This window comes from Schistocerca cancellata, chromosome 6 (assembly GCF_023864275.1).
Source record: "Schistocerca cancellata isolate TAMUIC-IGC-003103 chromosome 6, iqSchCanc2.1, whole genome shotgun sequence".
In the NCBI taxonomy this organism is placed as follows: Eukaryota; Metazoa; Arthropoda; class Insecta; order Orthoptera; family Acrididae; genus Schistocerca; species Schistocerca cancellata.
In genome coordinates, this window is record NC_064631.1 from 641508359 (window position 1) to 641526996 (window position 18638).

General features: G+C 37.4%; 1 protein-coding gene across 3 annotated transcripts in view; it reads left to right on the plus strand.

The window, feature by feature from the left end:
* Positions 1-18638, plus strand: part of LOC126191525 (synaptic vesicle glycoprotein 2C-like) — a 242118-nt gene that overhangs the window by 63229 nt on the left and 160251 nt on the right. For all 3 annotated transcript variants that reach the window (XR_007538365.1, XR_007538364.1, XM_049932424.1), the window contains exon 3: positions 9999-10120. Coding sequence is in view for 1 of the 3 variants with exons in the window: in XM_049932424.1 (XP_049788381.1) it covers positions 9999-10120 (122 nt within the window). In the remaining 2 variants the exon portion in view is untranslated. The remainder of the gene's footprint in view (positions 1-9998; positions 10121-18638) is intronic.

Below are 18638 nucleotides of genomic sequence, written 5' to 3' on the forward strand. Positions count from 1 at the left end.
AGAATGGAGGAAAGAAATGTGGTAGAAGAAGAATGGGTAACTATGAAAGATGAAATAGTGAACGTAGCAGAGGATCAAGTAGGTGAAAAGACAAGGGCTAGTAGAAATCCTTGGATAACAGAAGAGATATTGAATTTAATTGACGAAAGGCGAAAATATAAAAATGAAGCAGGGAAAAACGAATGCAAATGTCTCAAAAATGAGATCGACAGGAAGTGAAAAATGGCTAAGTAGGAGTGGCTAGAGACATATGTACGGATGTAGAGATATGTATAACTAGGGATAAGATAGATACTGCCTATAGGAAAATTAAAGAGACCTTTCGAGAAAAGAGAATGACTTGTGTGAATATCAAGTGCTCAGATGGAAAACCAGTTCTAAGCAAAGAAGGGAATGCAGAAAGGTGTATGGAATATATAGAGGGTCTATAAAGGGAAATGTACTGGAGGGCAATATTATGGAAATGGAGGAGGATGTAGATGAAGATGAAATGGGAGATATGATACTGCATGACAAGTTTGACAGAGCATTGAAAGACCTAAGTCGAAACAAGGCCCCGGGAGTAGACAACATTCCATTAGAACTATTGATAGCCTTTGGAGAGCCAGCTCTGACAAAACTCTACTATCTGGTGAGCATGATGTATCAGACAGGTGAAATACCCTCAGACTTCAAGAAGAATATAATAATTCCAATCCCAAAGAAATCAGGTGTTGATAGGTGTGAAAATTACCTAACTGTCAGTTTAATAAGTCACAGCTGCAAAATACTAACACGAATTCTTTACAGATGAATGGGAAAACCGATAGAAGCTGACCTTGGGGAAGATCAGTTTGGATTCCGTAAAAATGTTGGAACATATGAGGCAATACTGATCCTACGACTTATCTTAGAAGATAAATTAAGGAAAGACAAACCTACATTTCTAGCATTTGTAGACTTAGAGAAAGCTTTTGACAATGTTGACTGGAATATTCTCTTTCAAATTCTGAAGGTGGCAGGTGTCAAATACAGGGAACAAAAGGCTATTTACAACTTGTACAGAAACCAGATGGCAGTTATAACTATCAAGGGGCATGAAATGGTAGCAGTGGTTGGGAAGGGAGTGAGACAGGGTTGTAGCCTATCGCCGATTATTCAATCTGTATTTTGAGCAAGCAGTAAAGGAAACAAAAGCAGGAGTTAAAATCCATGGAGAAGAAATTAAAACTTTGAAGTTTGCTGATGACATTGTAATTCTGTCAGAGGCAGCAAAGGACCTGGAAGAGCAGTTGAATGGAATTGACAGTGTCTTACAAGGAGGATGTTAGATGAAAATCAACAAAAGCAAAACGAGGTAATGGAATGTAGTCTAATTAAGTCAGGTGATACTGAGGGAATTAGATTAGGAAATGAGACCCTTAAAGTAGTAGATGAGTTGTGCTATTTGGGGAGCAAAATAAATGATGATGGTCAAAGTAGAGAGGATATAAAATGTATACTGGCAATGGCAAGGAAAGAATTTCTGAAGAAGAGAAATTTGTTAACACCAAGTATAGATTTAAGTGTCAGGAAGTCTTTTCTGAAAGTATTTGTATGGAGAGTAGTCATGTATGGAAGTGAAACATGGATGATAAATAGTTTAGACAAGAAGAGAATAGAAGCTTTTGAAATATGGTACTACAGAAGAATGCTGAAGATTAGATGGATAATGGATAGATCACATAACTAATGAGGAGATACTGAATAGAATTGTGGAGAAGAGAAATTTGTGGCACAACTTGACTAGGAGAAGGGATCAGTTGGTAGGACACATTCTGAGGCATCAGCAAATCACCAATTGAGTATTGGAGAGCAGCTGGGAGGGTAAAAATCGTAGAGGGAGACCAACAGATGAATACATTAAGCAGGTTCAGAAGGATGTAGGTTGCAGTAGGTACTTTGAGATGAAGAAGCTTGCACAGGATAGGGTAGCATGAAGAGCTGCATCAAACCAGTCTCTGGACTGAAGACTACAACAACAAAAACAACAACAACTACCATTACCTCAGTCTTTTCAAATGGTGTCTGAAGGTGTACTTCATGTGCTGTATTTTGTAACCTGGTTAGTTGATTTCTGGCTTCTTGAATGTTATTAGCTAGTAACACTAAATCATCTGTGAATCCCAAGCTATTTAAGTTTATTTGACCTTTCTTGGTTCCAATTCTTACATTTTTTTGGTTTTCCTTGTACCATTCCCTCATCAAACTGTGTTACTCTTAACCCTATTTTAATTGTTATGGCATGGATATTTCTCTTCTCAACTTTATTTAGTTAATGTTATAATTTTTATTAATTTGTGATGGAATCTGGAATTCCTTAGTATTTTCATAATTGAAGACCTGTGGATACAATCATAAGTTTTTTTGAAGTCTATGAATTTGTTGTTTTTATATTCTTTTATAATAATTCATTACCAACTTCAATGTGGTTATCTGTTCTGGGCAGCTTCTCCAGAGCCTAAATCCTCCTTGCTGTTCTCCCAGTTTCAGCTCTACATGACATCAATGGAAATACTATCAATGACAATGTTGCCATAGCAGAATTATTAAACACAGCCTTCTGAAACTCCTTCACCAAATAAGATAAAGTAATTATTCCAGAATTCGAGTCATGAACAGCTGCCAACATGAGTAACTTAGAAGTAGATATCCTGTGTTGAGTGCTATTGACAATGGATTTCAAATTGGTTCTGTGTTTCTAGATTTCCAGAAGGCTTTTGACACTGTACCACACAAGCAGCTTGTAGCAAAATTGTGTGCTTTTGGGATACCATCTCAGTTACGTGACTGTATTCATGATGTCCTGTCAGAGAGGTCACAGTTTGTAGTAACTGATGGAAAATCATTGAGTAAAACAAATTATTTCTGGCATTCCCCAAGGTAGTGTTATAGGTCCTCTGTTGTTCCTTATATATATATAAATGATTTAGGAGACAATCTGAGTAGCTATCGTAGATTGTTTGCACATTATGCTGTCATTTATCATCCAGTAAAGTCATCAGAAGATCATAACAAATTGCAAAATGATTTAGAAAAGATATCTGCTTGGTGTGAAAATTGCCAGTTGACCCTAAATAATGAAAAGTACAAGGTCATCAACATAAATGGTAAAAGGAATCCATTAAATTTCAGTTACACCATAAATCAGTCAAATCTAAAGGCTGTAAATTCTACTAAATGCCTAGGCATTACAATCATGAACAACTTAAATTGGAAAATCCATGATGGAATGTAACAATATTATGAAAAGGAAAGTTGCCACTTACCATATAGCGGAGATACTGAATCACAGATAGGCACAACAAAAACTGTGACTTTTCATAATATTGTTAAATTGGAAAGAAAACATAGAAAATGTTGCAGGGAAGGCAAACTAAAGACTGTGTTTTATTAGCAGAATACTTAGAAAATGTAATAGATCTGTTAAAGAGACTGCATACACTACACTAATTCATCCTCCTCTGGAGTACTGCTGCATGGTGGGGGATCCTTACCAGATAGGATTAATGGAATACATTGAGAAAGTTCAAAGAAGAGCAGTGCATTTTGTATGGGAATGTCCCTAAGGTGATACAGGGTTTGGGCTGGACATAATTAAAACAAAGGCGGTTTTCATTTCGGCACAGTCTTCCCACCAAATTTCAATCCCCAACTTTCTCCTATGAATGCACTGATTCCATATTCTGCTAACAGTCATTGGATCTCAACCAACGCGAGCAGCAATGTCGTGATAAGATAAACTGCAATCGCGATAGGCTACAATCCGACCTTTATCAAAGCCTGAAACGTAATGGTACATGTTTCTCCTCCATACACGAGGCATCACAACAATGTTTCACCAGGCAACGCCGCTCAACTGCTGATTGTGTATGAGAAACCGGTTGGAAACTTTCCTCATTGTCAGAAAGTTGTAGGTGTCATTGCCGGCGCTATCCTTGTGTGAATGCTCTGAAAAGCTAATCATTTGCGTATCACAGCATCTTCTTCCTGTTGGTTAAATTTCACATCTGTAGCTTGTCATCATCGTGGTGCAGCAATTTTAATGGCCAGTAGTGTATATGACTTGAGAACTGCTACATCCAAAGAGTGCCAGAAGATACATAAATACCATCTCTTACTCTTCCTGTTAATCGCATAGCAAGTTTTCAGCATATCACTTTTGTCTATGTACCCCATATGGGCATTATAGTCTTTGACAAGCAATGGGTAGTTCACTGACAGCTCTGTTCCATCCTTCTGTCATCTGGTTGTAGTACACTTTTCACTCGGTGCATGAAAATTGCTCAAGAAATATATCCCTTTCCTATCCTTCCACTTGAGACAGAGAATTCCTCTTGGGTTACCCCACCAATCTGAATCTCCTCTTTGTAGTTCTTTGTCATCTTTTAGATCCTTTGGCAGGTGTTTCCTTTTCTTCCCAACAGTTCCACAGGCATGAATCTGCTTTTGTTTTAAATATTCCATCAATGGAACTAAGGTGAAGTAATTGTCGAAGAACACTTCATAACCTTTCATTTCTAAGTCTTTGTAGAGTGTTTTTACAACCTGTCCTCCTAAGTCTTTCTCAGACTCTGAATCATCTGTCATGTCTAGAGGCACATGAACAGTATTGTTACACACTGAGTTATTGTGATTTACAGTAACTGGAATGCATGGAACTGGGTCATCTAGGCCTAAGTCACTAACGGAGATGGACGTATCACCAATTACTGCTTCAGGGTTCTCATCAAAAATCAAAGGTGATGAAACTGCTTCATTTGTTTTTGCAGTTTCTTCATCATCAAATGATAACAGATCAATTTTACAAAATTTCCAAGACGTTCTATTGAGCTTCACCATATATAACAATGACCTACAAAATAATTACAGTTATTTAATACACACTAACATATATTAACTAAGTTATACATATTGTTTGTATGGTACTTTGTAAATGATCAAAAGCATGATTCATCATAAATATTATTTTTGGAAAATACTGTTGATAGTTGTAATAGGTTATACTGGTACTGTAGCGATACCACCCATGATTCCGAACAGAAAAACAGAATGGGTTCATAAATTCTAAATATCAGTGTTGGTTATTATTCTTGTATTTATTAACAATAAATTATGCAAACCACTTACGTTTAGCAATATTAAAAACAGATATATAGATATTTATTCCACTTGGTATCAACAGCCACAGGCGTAGGTACTCACTAGTAATGCACGCTTCAGAACAACTGCTAAGAGAACAGTAACCATGAAATTTATGACATAGTTCCAAGAAACACCACTAGATGGCACCTGCTGGCAGCTACTGAACATGGTAGGCAGCCAATACCACTATGCTGAAAAGACACAGAAGCTTATAAGATGGTGGTATTGTAAGAATACCAATGCGGAGCAAAGGGTTAAGGAAAGAAACCTACATTTATAACATTTTCAGACATAAAGAAAGCTTTTGACAATTTATTAAAAGAGTAAGCCGCCATTTAACTGTGTATTACTATATTTATCTTTTATACTGTCCAGATTTCAGCTTTTATGCCATTATCAGGTAGAATGCTAAAAGATGTTAGACCATTATTAAGTCATATCTGTTAAGGCAGTTAGCACTGTACTTGATAATAGCATAAAAGCTGAAATTTGGATAATACAAAAGGTAAATATAATAATACATACTCAAGTGGAAGTTTACTCTTTAAAATATATTGCATGACTGGCTCAATACCATCAAAAAGCTATTACAGTGTTGATTGGAATGCTCTCTTTGAAATTCTGAAGGTAGCACGGGTAAAATACAGAGGGCAAAAGACTATTTGCAACTTGTACAGAGACCTGGTGGTAGTTATAAAGAGTTGTGGGGCATGAAAGGGAAGCAGTGGTCGAGAAAGGAGTGAGACATGCCTGCATAGCCTATCCCCAGTGTTATTCAATCTGTACATTGAGCAAACAGTAAGGAAAACAAAAGAAAAATTTTGAATAGGAATTAAAGTTCAGGGGAGAAGAAATAAAAATTTTGAGGATTGCCGATGATGTTATAATTCTGTCAGAGACAGCAAAGGACTTGGGAGAGCAGTTGAATGGAATGCCTTTTGAAAGGAGTATATAAGATGAACATAAATAAAAGCAAAACAGTGATAGTGATAAGCAGTCAAATTAAATCAGGTGATGCTGAGGAAATTAGATTATGAAAAGAGACACTTAAAGTATTGATAAGTTTTGTTGTTTTGGGCAGCAAATACCTAATGATGGCCAATGTAAGAGAGGATATAAAATGGAGACTGGCAATGGTAAGAAAAATGTCTCTGAGGAAAAGAGATTTGTTAACATCGAATATAGATTTAAGTGTTTGGAAAACTTTTCTGAAAGTATTTTCATGGAGTGTAGCCAAGTGTGTAAATGAAACACAGACAATAAACAGTTTGGACAAGAAAATAATAGAAGCTTTTGAAATGTGGTGCTACTGAAGAACGCTGAAGATTAGGTGTGTAGATTGCGTAACCAATCAGGTACTCAATAGAACAGGGGAGGAAAAAAATTTGTTGCACAACCTGATTAGAAGAAGGGATCAGTTGATAAGAGACATTCTGAGACATCTGAGGGATCACCAATTTAATAATGAAGGGAAGGGTAGTCTGAAGAAATTGTAGAGAGAAACCAACAGATGAATACAGTAATCAGACTCAGAAGGATGTAAGTTGTAGTCATTATTCAGATATGAAGTGGCTTGCACAATAAGAGTATCACGGAAAGCTGCATCAAATCCATCTTTGGACAGAAGGTCACAACACAATGTGCCATTTCATTATTTTTATCCTTTAACATTAATGTTAGAGGGTCATATCTTTGTAGTTGCACTAAATATTTTGTAGTAATTCTCTGAATTTGTTTTCTTGTCATTTGCTTCTATCATTAGAAGTATATCTTTTGATATTTGTGTTTAACCCTCATTATTTTTTGGGTTATCTTTCATTGTTCTGTGAGTTCCAAGTGTAATTCGCCTATTTTATAACTCTGATACCTTAAGCAGGCTTGGTGTCTACCCATTTCTGTTTTGTCACAGTGATCATTCCACCATCAGCATTTTTTCCTTGGATCTATTGGGGCTTCTTGTTCAGCTATTTGTTTAACTGAGGAGCTATTTCCTCTAGATCATCTGTTTTTTTATATTCCTTGTTTGTTATTCATATTTCTTGTTGTTTATCACTTTATGAAGTTCATACATTCTCTTCTTTTTGAGTTGGGATTTTTTTTGGTCCGTGGGAGTGGGATGAATTTAATTTTATTTTTGTTGTGTAATGATCCAATTCAGTATCTGTCTCTCTGAGAGCTATCACATTGTTGATTTCCCTGTGATAATTTTTATTCATACAGACATTGTCCAGTTGTCATTCTCCTTCTTTCCAGTGTGGGTATTTCCAAGATTTGAGCTTATTTGATCTTCTCTTGATGAATGTTGACTTTTAAATCATGTCATTGTTTCTTCAGAACTTCACCAGTCTCTCACTATTACTGTTTGATCTTGTTTGTTCTGTGTTCTTGTTCGTGCTGGCAATTTCCCTAGTATGTCTCTATAACTCCTTTCTCTTCCTACCTGGCCATTATCTCCACTTAAAAATTTTGGTGTGAGTTTTATTTGTGTTTGTCATCGTCTAGTCTAAAAGCTAAAATCCATCCACATATTTTCCGTGTTCCTTCTTTTTATTTTTATTGTTAGTTGGAGCATAGACTTTTATTTTTGCATATTTTTATTTGCAAATTTTACAGTTGTTGTTGATAGCCTGGGAGATTGTAATTAAAATTCTTTTACAAATTCAATTATTTTGAGACTGACGAGAAACTCCATTCTGAAATGTGGACATTGCTTCATTAGCCTTTTCCCTGTTATTCCCCATCTTTGTGATTCCACTGGTTCCGGATCAGTTTCTCATTTCTTTGAATTTCATTTATCAGAATTCATTTGTGGCTCATTTTGTCTGCCAAAATTTTGAGTTTCTGTGGCTGTATAATGTAATTGATGTTGTGTGTTGCTATGTTATCTTTCCTGTCTTGAGTCTAAATTTTGATCTTCTGTCAGTGTTGGGTATCTTCAGATGCTCCGACTCATCTGAGTTATCTCTCAAATCACTACAGTGGATTTTTCCTTAAAAGATTTCAAATTTTGTCTTTTAAAGGTAATCAACCTCGCACAGCGTTTTTAACCATAGAGGTCATTATGTGTTTGGTCCATCAGAACTGTTTTATTTCGCTCAAGTGTGCTGGCAAGCCAGGGAGGATTCCCCCTATCCACTACCCATGGCAACATAATAAGTTTGCTTATGATTAACATATATATGTTCTTTGTTGATTAAATGCAAAGTTGTTTGGTTCATATGAGACAAAGATAGTCATTCACAAAGTATATGAGGTGTGCTCAAAAAATTCCGGAACTTTGTACACAAAATTTTTCTGCATTTATCTTTTACGTATTGTGCATGGTCTCCTTTGAAATGCTCTCCTTCACAATTGATACACTGCTCCCAGTGCATCTCAGGAAGCACCAGTGCCACTTCCAGAAGCAGTCTTGTGTACACCTCTTGCTGGATTGCGTGAAATGCTATCTGTGAATTTTCTTCTATCTCGTCTGCAGTTGCAAATCTTTGACCTTTCAACTCTGGAAATAAAAAAAGTCTGCAGGATCCAGAACTGGAGAATATGGAGGATGAGGCTGCACAGTAATTTTGTTTTTCGTGCAATAGTCACACACCAAGGGGGATGAATGTGTGGATAGATTATCGTGATGCAAGAGTCATGAAATGTCTCGCCACATTTTAGGCTGGTTCCTCCTCACATTTTCTTGCAGGCGTTGTAACATGTTCTGATATTACCATTGATCAGCAGATCGTTCCAGTGGCACAAATTCATGATGATGTTCCTGACATGAGCATCATCGGTAGATGTCAAAGGGTGTCCTGAACGAGGGTCATCTTTATCTTCCATCCAGCCATGTGAACCATTTGTAACATTGAGTACTGCTTAAGCACTTTCTGAATCGTTTGGTGCGTTCCTGTCAAGGGTTCCTTGAGTTTCACACAAAATTTAATACAGACGCATTGCTCCTCTAACTCTGCTATCTCGAGATTCGCAAACTGCGCGTCACAGTGTTCTATCAGTATAGTGCTGAACAATAACCAACAGATATACAACAATGAAACTTCTGGCAGTTACACATTAAACACAGGCATATGAATGGATGACAACCACATTTCACTCCAACACACCATTGGCACAAAATTACCAGTCTTCTGAATTTTTTGAACAGACCTTGTATCACATACATACAAATTAGTTTAGATAAAATGAAGTGCTGGCACCCACTGGTATTCAAGGGTCCCTAAGATGCATTAGATTTCATTATATCACAATAGCCACCGAATAACATTATATGGAAAAAATGTGCTTCATGCTGGGCTGAAGCTATCCAATGCCCTTCCTAAAAAATCTCACAACCCTTCCTATTACAAAATTAAAAGACCAACTTCAAACAGTTTTAACAGAAAATCGATGTTATTCTCTAGGTGAGTTCTTTGTCTTCATGAGAAATAAATATAAAATCCTACTTTGTAAATATCTCATACTCATAGTATTAGGTAATGATGATAAAAAATTGTAACATTGTTTCTTATATTAATGAATGTAAAATGTACCAAAATGTGCAGTTTATTGTCAAACTCGAAAACTTTAGTTCATAATTTGTACTCTTCAGTATTCTTACCTGATGTATTGGGAAGAATAATCTAGATGAAGTTCTAAAATTGTATAATTCTAGGAAGTGTCTTGATTGTTTAACATTGAGTAAATATTTTATTATTATTATTAAGATTGTGAGGATACTTATCATGAACACTGTTTTGACATCATTGATAAATATGGTTTTTATGTGAAAATATTTGTTAAAATAATACCATCCACTTCAAGTAATCAATGATTTTTTAAAATCTCCTCTGCAGACTTTGTGGACCAAACTCCATACAGAAAACTTTTATATCCGAATTTCATTGCCTGAAGTACAGAACTGTAATAATGATACTATCAGGATTTTTGTATGCAATTGCCACAATAATTATTCCAGGTAAGATTAATAATGATGTTCAAATACTATTTTATTTGTTTATTTCTAAACAGTCAATAAACTGTATGTCAACATAATGGCAGAAAGAGTATTAAAACATTTCTCTCTTACATCTCTCTCTCTCTCTCTTTCTTTCTCTTTGTCTCTCAAATTCATACCTGTAACCATCGAAACCAGAAAACTGAATGTATGAAGCATGAGAGAGAGAGAGAGAGAGAGAGAGAGAGAGAGAGGGGGGGGGGCAGTGATATAGGGTTGAGACAAGGGAAATAGCTAAGGGAAATAGCTAGAGAGAAAGGTTTAGTTTACAAAACATGATGCACACTACAGCATCATGGCCTCAATAGTTGTGTCAATATAGTTTTTACTCAGATGAGGGTAGGGGCTGATGTCAGTTAAGTCCAGGGAGATACCAGGCATGGATAATGTGCGAGAACATTTTAAGCAACCAGATGGTAGAGCTTGCAGTTAACTAAAGTTTGGCATTTGCTATTCATGCATTGATTACCTGCCATTCCCATCTGTAACACTGCACAGCGACTGCACCACACCTGATGCATATCATGGCTGCTTTCACTTGTGGTGTGACCTTTGATCAGGCAGGATATACCTGTGAATGGATTGCAGAAGGAGATGGTGTAGGGACAGGTGTTATAGGATTTTTCTTTATTTCCTCACTAGAATGCAGAATATGTCATTACCTCTTATTATCTTATGAATGGTTGAGGTATGAGATTTTCCACCTAATAATGCAATAAAAAAAATTTTGTTTTATTTTTGAGATACAAGGTTTTCATTCTGATCTGACAACATGTTTAGTGGGCAATGAAGCACATCTTGGGAGGAAGCTTATAGGAATTTGGGTGGAATGTCCTTTGCCTCAGGCTATGGGTAGAGAACTAATAAATTATGATACAGAATTGCTGGCCTGTACTTAACTTCAAGAGGTAATGCTATATACAATAGCAAAAGAAAGAACACTCCCCAAGTTTTTGGAATTATTAATTACTTCCTCAGGAAGCTGAGAGGGATAAACTAGGAAAAGTTAAAAAGGAAGGGTAGGTCAATCAGACCTCAGAATGAGAGGGGTATGTAGTGAGAACTAGAGTAGACAAACATGCTGAGAAAGAGACAGATGAAGTCTTGTTTTCAGGGCCTAGTTGTTGCTCCGTGATAAGGGGAGAAAGTTTAGCAGTTGGTTCATAGCTGTCAGGTTTTTAGGTGTCAGTGGAAGAAATGGCATGAGAAATCAGTTTCTATACTAATTCTGTAGGATATTTTCTCTCTGTTAAGACTCTGAGAAGGGTGCCAACCACTCATAATTTGCACTACAAGGACTAAGGGAGGCAGTGCAGGGGAAAGGCACTGGACTTGTATTTGGTAAGGCAACAGACCCATTAAGATTTAGATTTTTCTTGGAGTCTTCAGAGGATCAGACATCAGCTTATAATAAGATAACTCATTGAGCTGAGAAGGATTAGATGAGGCAGTTGTGGGAGTTGATGTTGAGTTTCTAGAGGAAAGAGCAGAGTCTGCCCTTGAAATGGTCCCAAAATATAAAGCTGTCATCAATGAATCTGAAACACACACGGAGTTTAAGGTGTTGAATCGGTAGGACCTTTCTATGTGGCCCATAAACAATTTCCTTAGGAAGGTGCCACAGATACATTGCCAACCTGTAGAAGTGCCTTGGGAACACACGAGGAAACTTCCAACACCAACCTGTTCAAAGACTGCTTAGACGAATCCTTCAAATACATCCATTTCCTTAAACCTCTTTCTAGCTCACATTTGTCAATTTTAAAAGAAAAATGAAATGTATTGTAATACCTGTGTAACACAAGTTTTTCATATCTATGTCATATTTGTACAATTTAATCTTTGGACAGTAGAACATAGGGTGCTCGTCTTTGTCACAAAACTGAACCTGTGTGTGTGTGTGTGTGTGTGTGTGTGTGTGTGTGTGTGTGTGTGTGTGTGTGTGTGTGTGTGTGTGTGCGTGTGTGTGCATGTAATGGTTATCTATGAGGAACGACCGTTTTGTTAATCTTATGCACTTTGTAGTCTGTTTTCAATAAATAATCGTAACAGGTTACGGGCCCAGACCCCTTGTGAACAGACGCGAAGTAAACATGAATTTGCCCGTTGTTTGTGTGTTCAAGGAAAATGGCAGCCACCATTCTTGATTACAAAATACATGTGGAAAAAATTGAAGCACTTGAAGACTGAGTAAAGTGGAAGTGGCACATGTTGATGCTGTTGTGAGCATATGCACTCGAAGAAATTGTAAGCAGAATGTAAAAATGTCCTGAATTTAAGCATAGTGTGAATGCAGAGAAAAATGTGGCACATCAGCAGTGGTTGAAAGATGATGCAAAAGCAGCAAGTTTACTAGCAAGTGTATTAGGAAAATCTGTTGCCGAGCTCATGTTAACATCCACCCATGCAAGTGAAATTTGGGATAAGTTACATACAAGACTTGAACGAAGCAGTATACAATGTCTGAACATGTTGATAGAAGCATTTTTTCATGTTCAACGTGATGCCAAAGAGGACGTTAGCACACACATCTCGAAACTGCAGAAGCTTTTCATGGATTTGAATGATGAATTGCACATGTACAATGAAAATGTTTTGTCTGAAAGAATTTTAAATGGCCGAATTCTCTCCACAATAGGCAAAGAGTATGACAATTTAAAGGACCTGTGGGACACAATTCCGTCTGGAAATCAAAGTGTGAACTTTTTGATTAAAAAATTGTGCACAATTGAATTGTGAGATCAAAGTATGGTTGAATCAGCTGCGTTTGTTACAACTTGTTGGTGTATAAAAAAAAATCAATGAAACAAAAGTGACAATATTGGCAGTGAAAAATTGAAAAAGAATATTGACTGTGCGAAATGAAGGTTTCCTTGTCACAAATGTGGGCAGATAGGCCACTGGGCAGCAGAATCTCCAACGAAAAAGACAGATAACATTGGCATCAATCATTCTGAAAAGACAATGGAAAAGAATGTTGCATTTTTGTCACATGTTTGTAGTGCTTCAGTCAAAAACTATGTTGGAATTGACAGGTGGTTCTGTGACAATGGTGTCACAAATCACATTGCTGCAAATAAACAATATTTTATGTCATATACAAAATTTGCCATTCTTGAAAAGATTTCTATTGGGAAAAGAGGTGTGAGCATGTTGGCTCATGAATGGGGACCTGTGAAAATTCAAGTGCAGTTGAATAATGTCAGAAAAATCAATGAATTGAAAGGTGTACTTTATGTTCCTGAAGTGAGTGCTCACTTTTTCTCTGTCAAAGCAGCTGCATGAAAAGGTTTTTGCTCTAACTTGATGACAAAAGTGTCAAAATTGAAGACAAAGTGACTGGGCAAACAATGATGACTGGTCATGTCAGCCACGGTCTCTATGTTCTCAAAATACATGTTGTTAAACCAGTACAGCCAGCTCAAGTACATTTAGTGACGTGGTCAGACATGCTGCAAGTTTACCATGAGAGATTTGGACATCAACACAAACAACATGCATCTTGAAGTACATGAACATCAGTGTGGATGGGTGCAAAGAAGATTTCTGTGATGGATGTGCACTCAGAAAAATGCATAGACTGCCATTCAGGAACAGAATGAGACAACTAATGCTTACAGGTGAGCAACTCCATGCTGACATAAATGGACCTATGTCTACAGAGTCTCTAGAAAAAGCTTGCTATTACATATATTTCAAAGATGATTTTAGCAAGTTCCATAAAATTTTCTTTCATAAGCAGAAAAGTGAAGTCAGCACAGTCCTGGAACAGTGAAGCCAAGACAAATGACCATGTTGTCAAACAGTTCAGGTGCGATGGAGGTAGAGAGTTCAATAACAAGAAAGTCTTGGAATTACAGGCAAGCAGAGGCCTAGAGCATTGCATCACTCCACCTTACACACCACAGCAAAATGGTGTTGCAGAAAAAGAAAACCACACTATTGTGGCATGTGCATGTTCCATGTAGAATCCCAGTAAATTGACAAAGGAACTGTGGACAGAAGCATACAATACAGCTGTGTATCTTTAAACTGCACTGGGGTGTCCTCTACTGAAAACAAACCTCCATATGAACTGTGGTATGGATGGCCAGTAGGCAACCTGGATCATCTGAGAATCTTTGGAACAGAATGTTATGTGCATGTGAATAAGAATTTTCATTCAAAATTTGACAACAAGGCTGTGCTTGGACATCTGGTGGGGTACGTAAATGACAGAGGTGGCTTTAGGGTCTGGATTCCATCTCAAAGAAAAGTTGTACTAAGACATGATGTAAAATTCAAGCCTGAAGTTGTATGCAATCTGCACACCAGTGCTACTGAATTTGAAGCTGCTGGTGAAGACACTGTTCAAGAGAGTCAGCCTAATCAGACTTCTGATGAGGAAAAGGAATCAGAAGCTGTCAGCCATGGCAAGAGAACAGAAAGAGTATATGAAGTGGAAGAAGAGTTGGAGACAACATCAAGTTCTGGAGGAGGTAATAAGAAGGAAGAAGATTTGGGTATGGTATCAAGTTCTGGAGAAAGCAAAGTTTTCAGTAAGAAAGAAAGAAGCAAATGTGAGAAGAAAAAACCAGAATGGATGACCAGTGGAGATTATGTGTACATGATTGGAACTCCTATCATTAGGGACAAGGATCCAAGCTCATATGCAGAAGTTTTGCAGTCTAGCAATAAAAATCAGTGCTTGAGGCCATTCATGAAGAATTAAAGTCCCTGAAAGAGAATAATACTTGTATATTAGTTGAGCATCCAAGTGGTGTACTGATTTTGCAAAATCGATGTGTCTTACAGAAGAAAACTGCAGAAAATGGGAAAATTTGCTTCAAGGGTTGACTTGTGGCCACAGGATATGTACAAAAACAAGGAATTGACTATGAAGAAACGTTCAGCCCTGTCATGCATTATGATACAATTCAAACTCTGTTGGCAGTGACTACTGCAGAGAAATTGAAGTTCAGCCAGTTTGATGTCAAAACAGCTTTTCTAAATGGTGTTCTTTTCTAATTGATGTACTCAAAGAAGATGTATACATGGAACAACCTAAAGGTTTTGAAGATGGTACTGGGTGTGTTTGCTGAAGAAAAGTCTGTATGGTCTCAAACAGGTACCACATTGTTGGAACAAATGCTTCCTACACTTCATGATGAAGGCTGGATTTAAAAACAGTGATGCTGATCCATGTCTCTTCTACTGTTGGAGCAACAAGAACTGTCTATATGTTGAAATTTATGTTGATGATGGTTTAGTTTGTGGATAGCAACAGAGCAGATATTGAAGAGTTCATGAAAATGTTGAAGCTGGAGTTTAATACAGGTAGAGTGTCTCTAAACAACTTTTTGGGTATAAAGATACAGTAAAATGAAGGTGGGTGAATAGAGTGAACCAAAAAGACTACACAAAGGAAATTCTGAAAAGATTTGAAATTGCTGAGTCTAATGGAGTTTCTACTTCAATTGGACATGAAGAAAATAATATCAAAGAGAAGATCACATGCAAAGTTACATATGAAGAGGCAGTGGGTTGACTGATGTATTTGACTAGTCTCACATCCGGACATTGCTTTTGCAGTGAACAAAACAGCTAGAGTGGTGGGAGGTCCTACAGTTCGAGATTGGAATCAAATAAAATGAATTTTTAGGTACTTGAAGAATACAGTGGACTGTGGAATTAAGTACAACAACAAAGAGAGGTTCAAAGTCTACAGTGGTGCTGATTATGCTGGTGGCAAGGACATAAGATGTTCAGTGACAGGTATCATTGCAACTATCAGGTATGGGCCTGTATCATGGACCAGTCAATTACAAAATATAGTTGCAGCATCTACTATGGAAGCAGAAAGAATATCAGTCAGTGAAGGAGCAAAGGAGCTAATCTGGTTAAAAAGGCTGTTGTATAAATTGATTGGAACTATGAAACAAGTGAAACCTCCTACAGTGTATGTTGACAATGCCAGTATAGTAAAACTGTCCAAAAATCCAACATATCATCTAAAATCAAAGCACACAGAAGTCTGTCACTTCTATGTTAGGGAAAGATTTTTGAATGGGGATCTTGAATTAGAACACATTGACGGGACCATCCAGTTAGCTGATCTACTAACCAAGCTGCTGGGAAGGGTTCAGCTCGAGATGTTGCATGAAAGAATTGGAGTGCAGAAGATTAAATCTATGTGAACTTCAGTATTTACTTTTTATTTTTCTTTGGAGAAAGTGTCAATATTAAAAGAAACATGAAATGTATTGTAATATCTGTATAATGTGAGTTTTTCGTATCTTTGTCATATGTATACAGTTCAATCTGTGGACTGTAGAACAGAAGGTGCTCATCTTTGTCACAAAACTGAACCTGTGTGTGTGTGTGTGTGTGTGTGTTTGTGTGTGTGTGTGTGTGTGTGTGTGTGTGTGTGTGTGTGTGTGTGTGTGTAACAGTTATCTGTGAGGAACCACATTTTTGTAAATCTTATGCACTTCGTAGTCTGTTTTCAATAAATAATCTTACCAAGATTCACTGATGACATCCTCAATTCATCCACAGTGATCAGCCATGAAAGGAGCTAATCTGGCTTTGTTTGGCTTATTTCTTCTGAACCTCAACACCTGTTTCCAAATTTGCTTTATCTGATTATTCTTAGCTTAGTTAACTGTCTCCCAGGATGATTATCTTCACTCCACTGATGGCTCCATAAAAACTTCTGTCCTTGTGAAATGCACCAGCTACTGACAGTATTTCCACTTTGACAGATGTCACTTTTTCAATATGAAGAACTCCCTCCATTACAACTTTGGAACTCATGTGCACCAGAAATGGAATGGGAAGCAGGACTTACATAAATGCCAGAATCTTTACATACATGCAGTATCCTCTACAGTTAGTAGAGGAAAATATTTAATACAGCATTTCTTCACTTGACATCCTCAATTCATCCACAGTGATCAGCCATGGACTGATACTATCCATTTCTCTCTACATGACCTATGCCTTGGAAACTCAGATACATCCTTCACAGGACTTTAACTATTCCTTGTGTTCTCAGACAAGTTGTAACCTACTCAAAATCCCACCCTCATCTCCCATAGTGACATTCCATTATCCACCCACATTATGCAATATCATAGTCTGTCCATACAGTATATTATCCATGCTCCTAGTCTTGCATCACATGGTTTATTCCCCTCTGGATTATCCATGTAGAAGTGTTTTCCACATCCATCCACCACCACCTACTATTGAAGTCCTATCACAGGCGTTTCATATGTGATCAAAGGTAGGATCACAGGCAGAAACAGCCATTATATATGCATTTGCACTGCACTACACTTGAGCTGTTCACCCACACAAATATCCATCACCACCTATTGATAACCATTCATTTGCAGAAGATACATACTACACCACTAATGACTGCAGTAGCTGCTTCAGTACCAGTACTGTTTGGATTCTCATCTCCTCCACTAGTTCCTTTGAACATGGGCATGCCTCATGGATGGGCAACTGCATCCACCTAGGGGGAAAAAAACGGTTTCCACCAACCGTACTTGCATTCTGCCCTGCCACACAGACAGACATACCAATTCAGTGTCAGTTGGAAGAACAGCAGGGCATATAATGGATGCTGACTATATAGCAAGTGTACCCAAAACTACAGGTATTAATGTCGAAACATCAGAGCTATTTGCTATCTTGGTGAAACTCATACTAGATACCTAACCCCCCCCCCCCCCTACTCTATTGAGATCCTAGGTACACACTTGCCTTTAAACTGTGTAAGTGGGAACTGTCCCTCAAGTACTTTTTTCACTCCCACAATACCTCCAACATAATGCCCCTGAACAGATCCTCATTTATCCTCTCCCCCTTTCTTTGTCCTCATCCTTTCCTGATCTGTTGTTTTCCATCCATCAGTTTCTCTTGACCTTACTGCTCTCATGCTCCATTTCATAATTTTTATGAAGGTTATCATGACTAATCCTTAGTATGCCCTTACGACTGAGAGCCATCTGTCTCCTCTTCTTGTGCCACCTAGTTTTTACAAATCCACATACAGGACACTGGTACGACCTATTTTTGAGTACTGCTTGAGTGTTTGGGATTGTACCAGGTTGGATTGAAGGAATACATCAAAGCATTTCAGAGCAGGGCTGCAAGATTTGTTACCGGTAAATTGAAACAAAACTTAAGTGTTACAGAGATGCTTTGGGATCTCAAATGGGTATCCCTGGAGTGAAGCAGTGTTCTTTTCAGGAAACACTATTGAGAAAATTTAGAGGCTATAAGTTATGATACTATTTACCTTTGTTAGCTTATACCTCATCAACACTGTAAACAAACCATACAGTCATATATTACTATGTATTTATAAGTCCAAAAGGAAAAGTGTCACAGCAAAGTAAATGAGATTGACTTATCTTTCTATCAGCTTCAGTGTACAATAGAAGTATCGTGCTGTTCTCTGTAATGGATGCAGGGTTCTTGAATA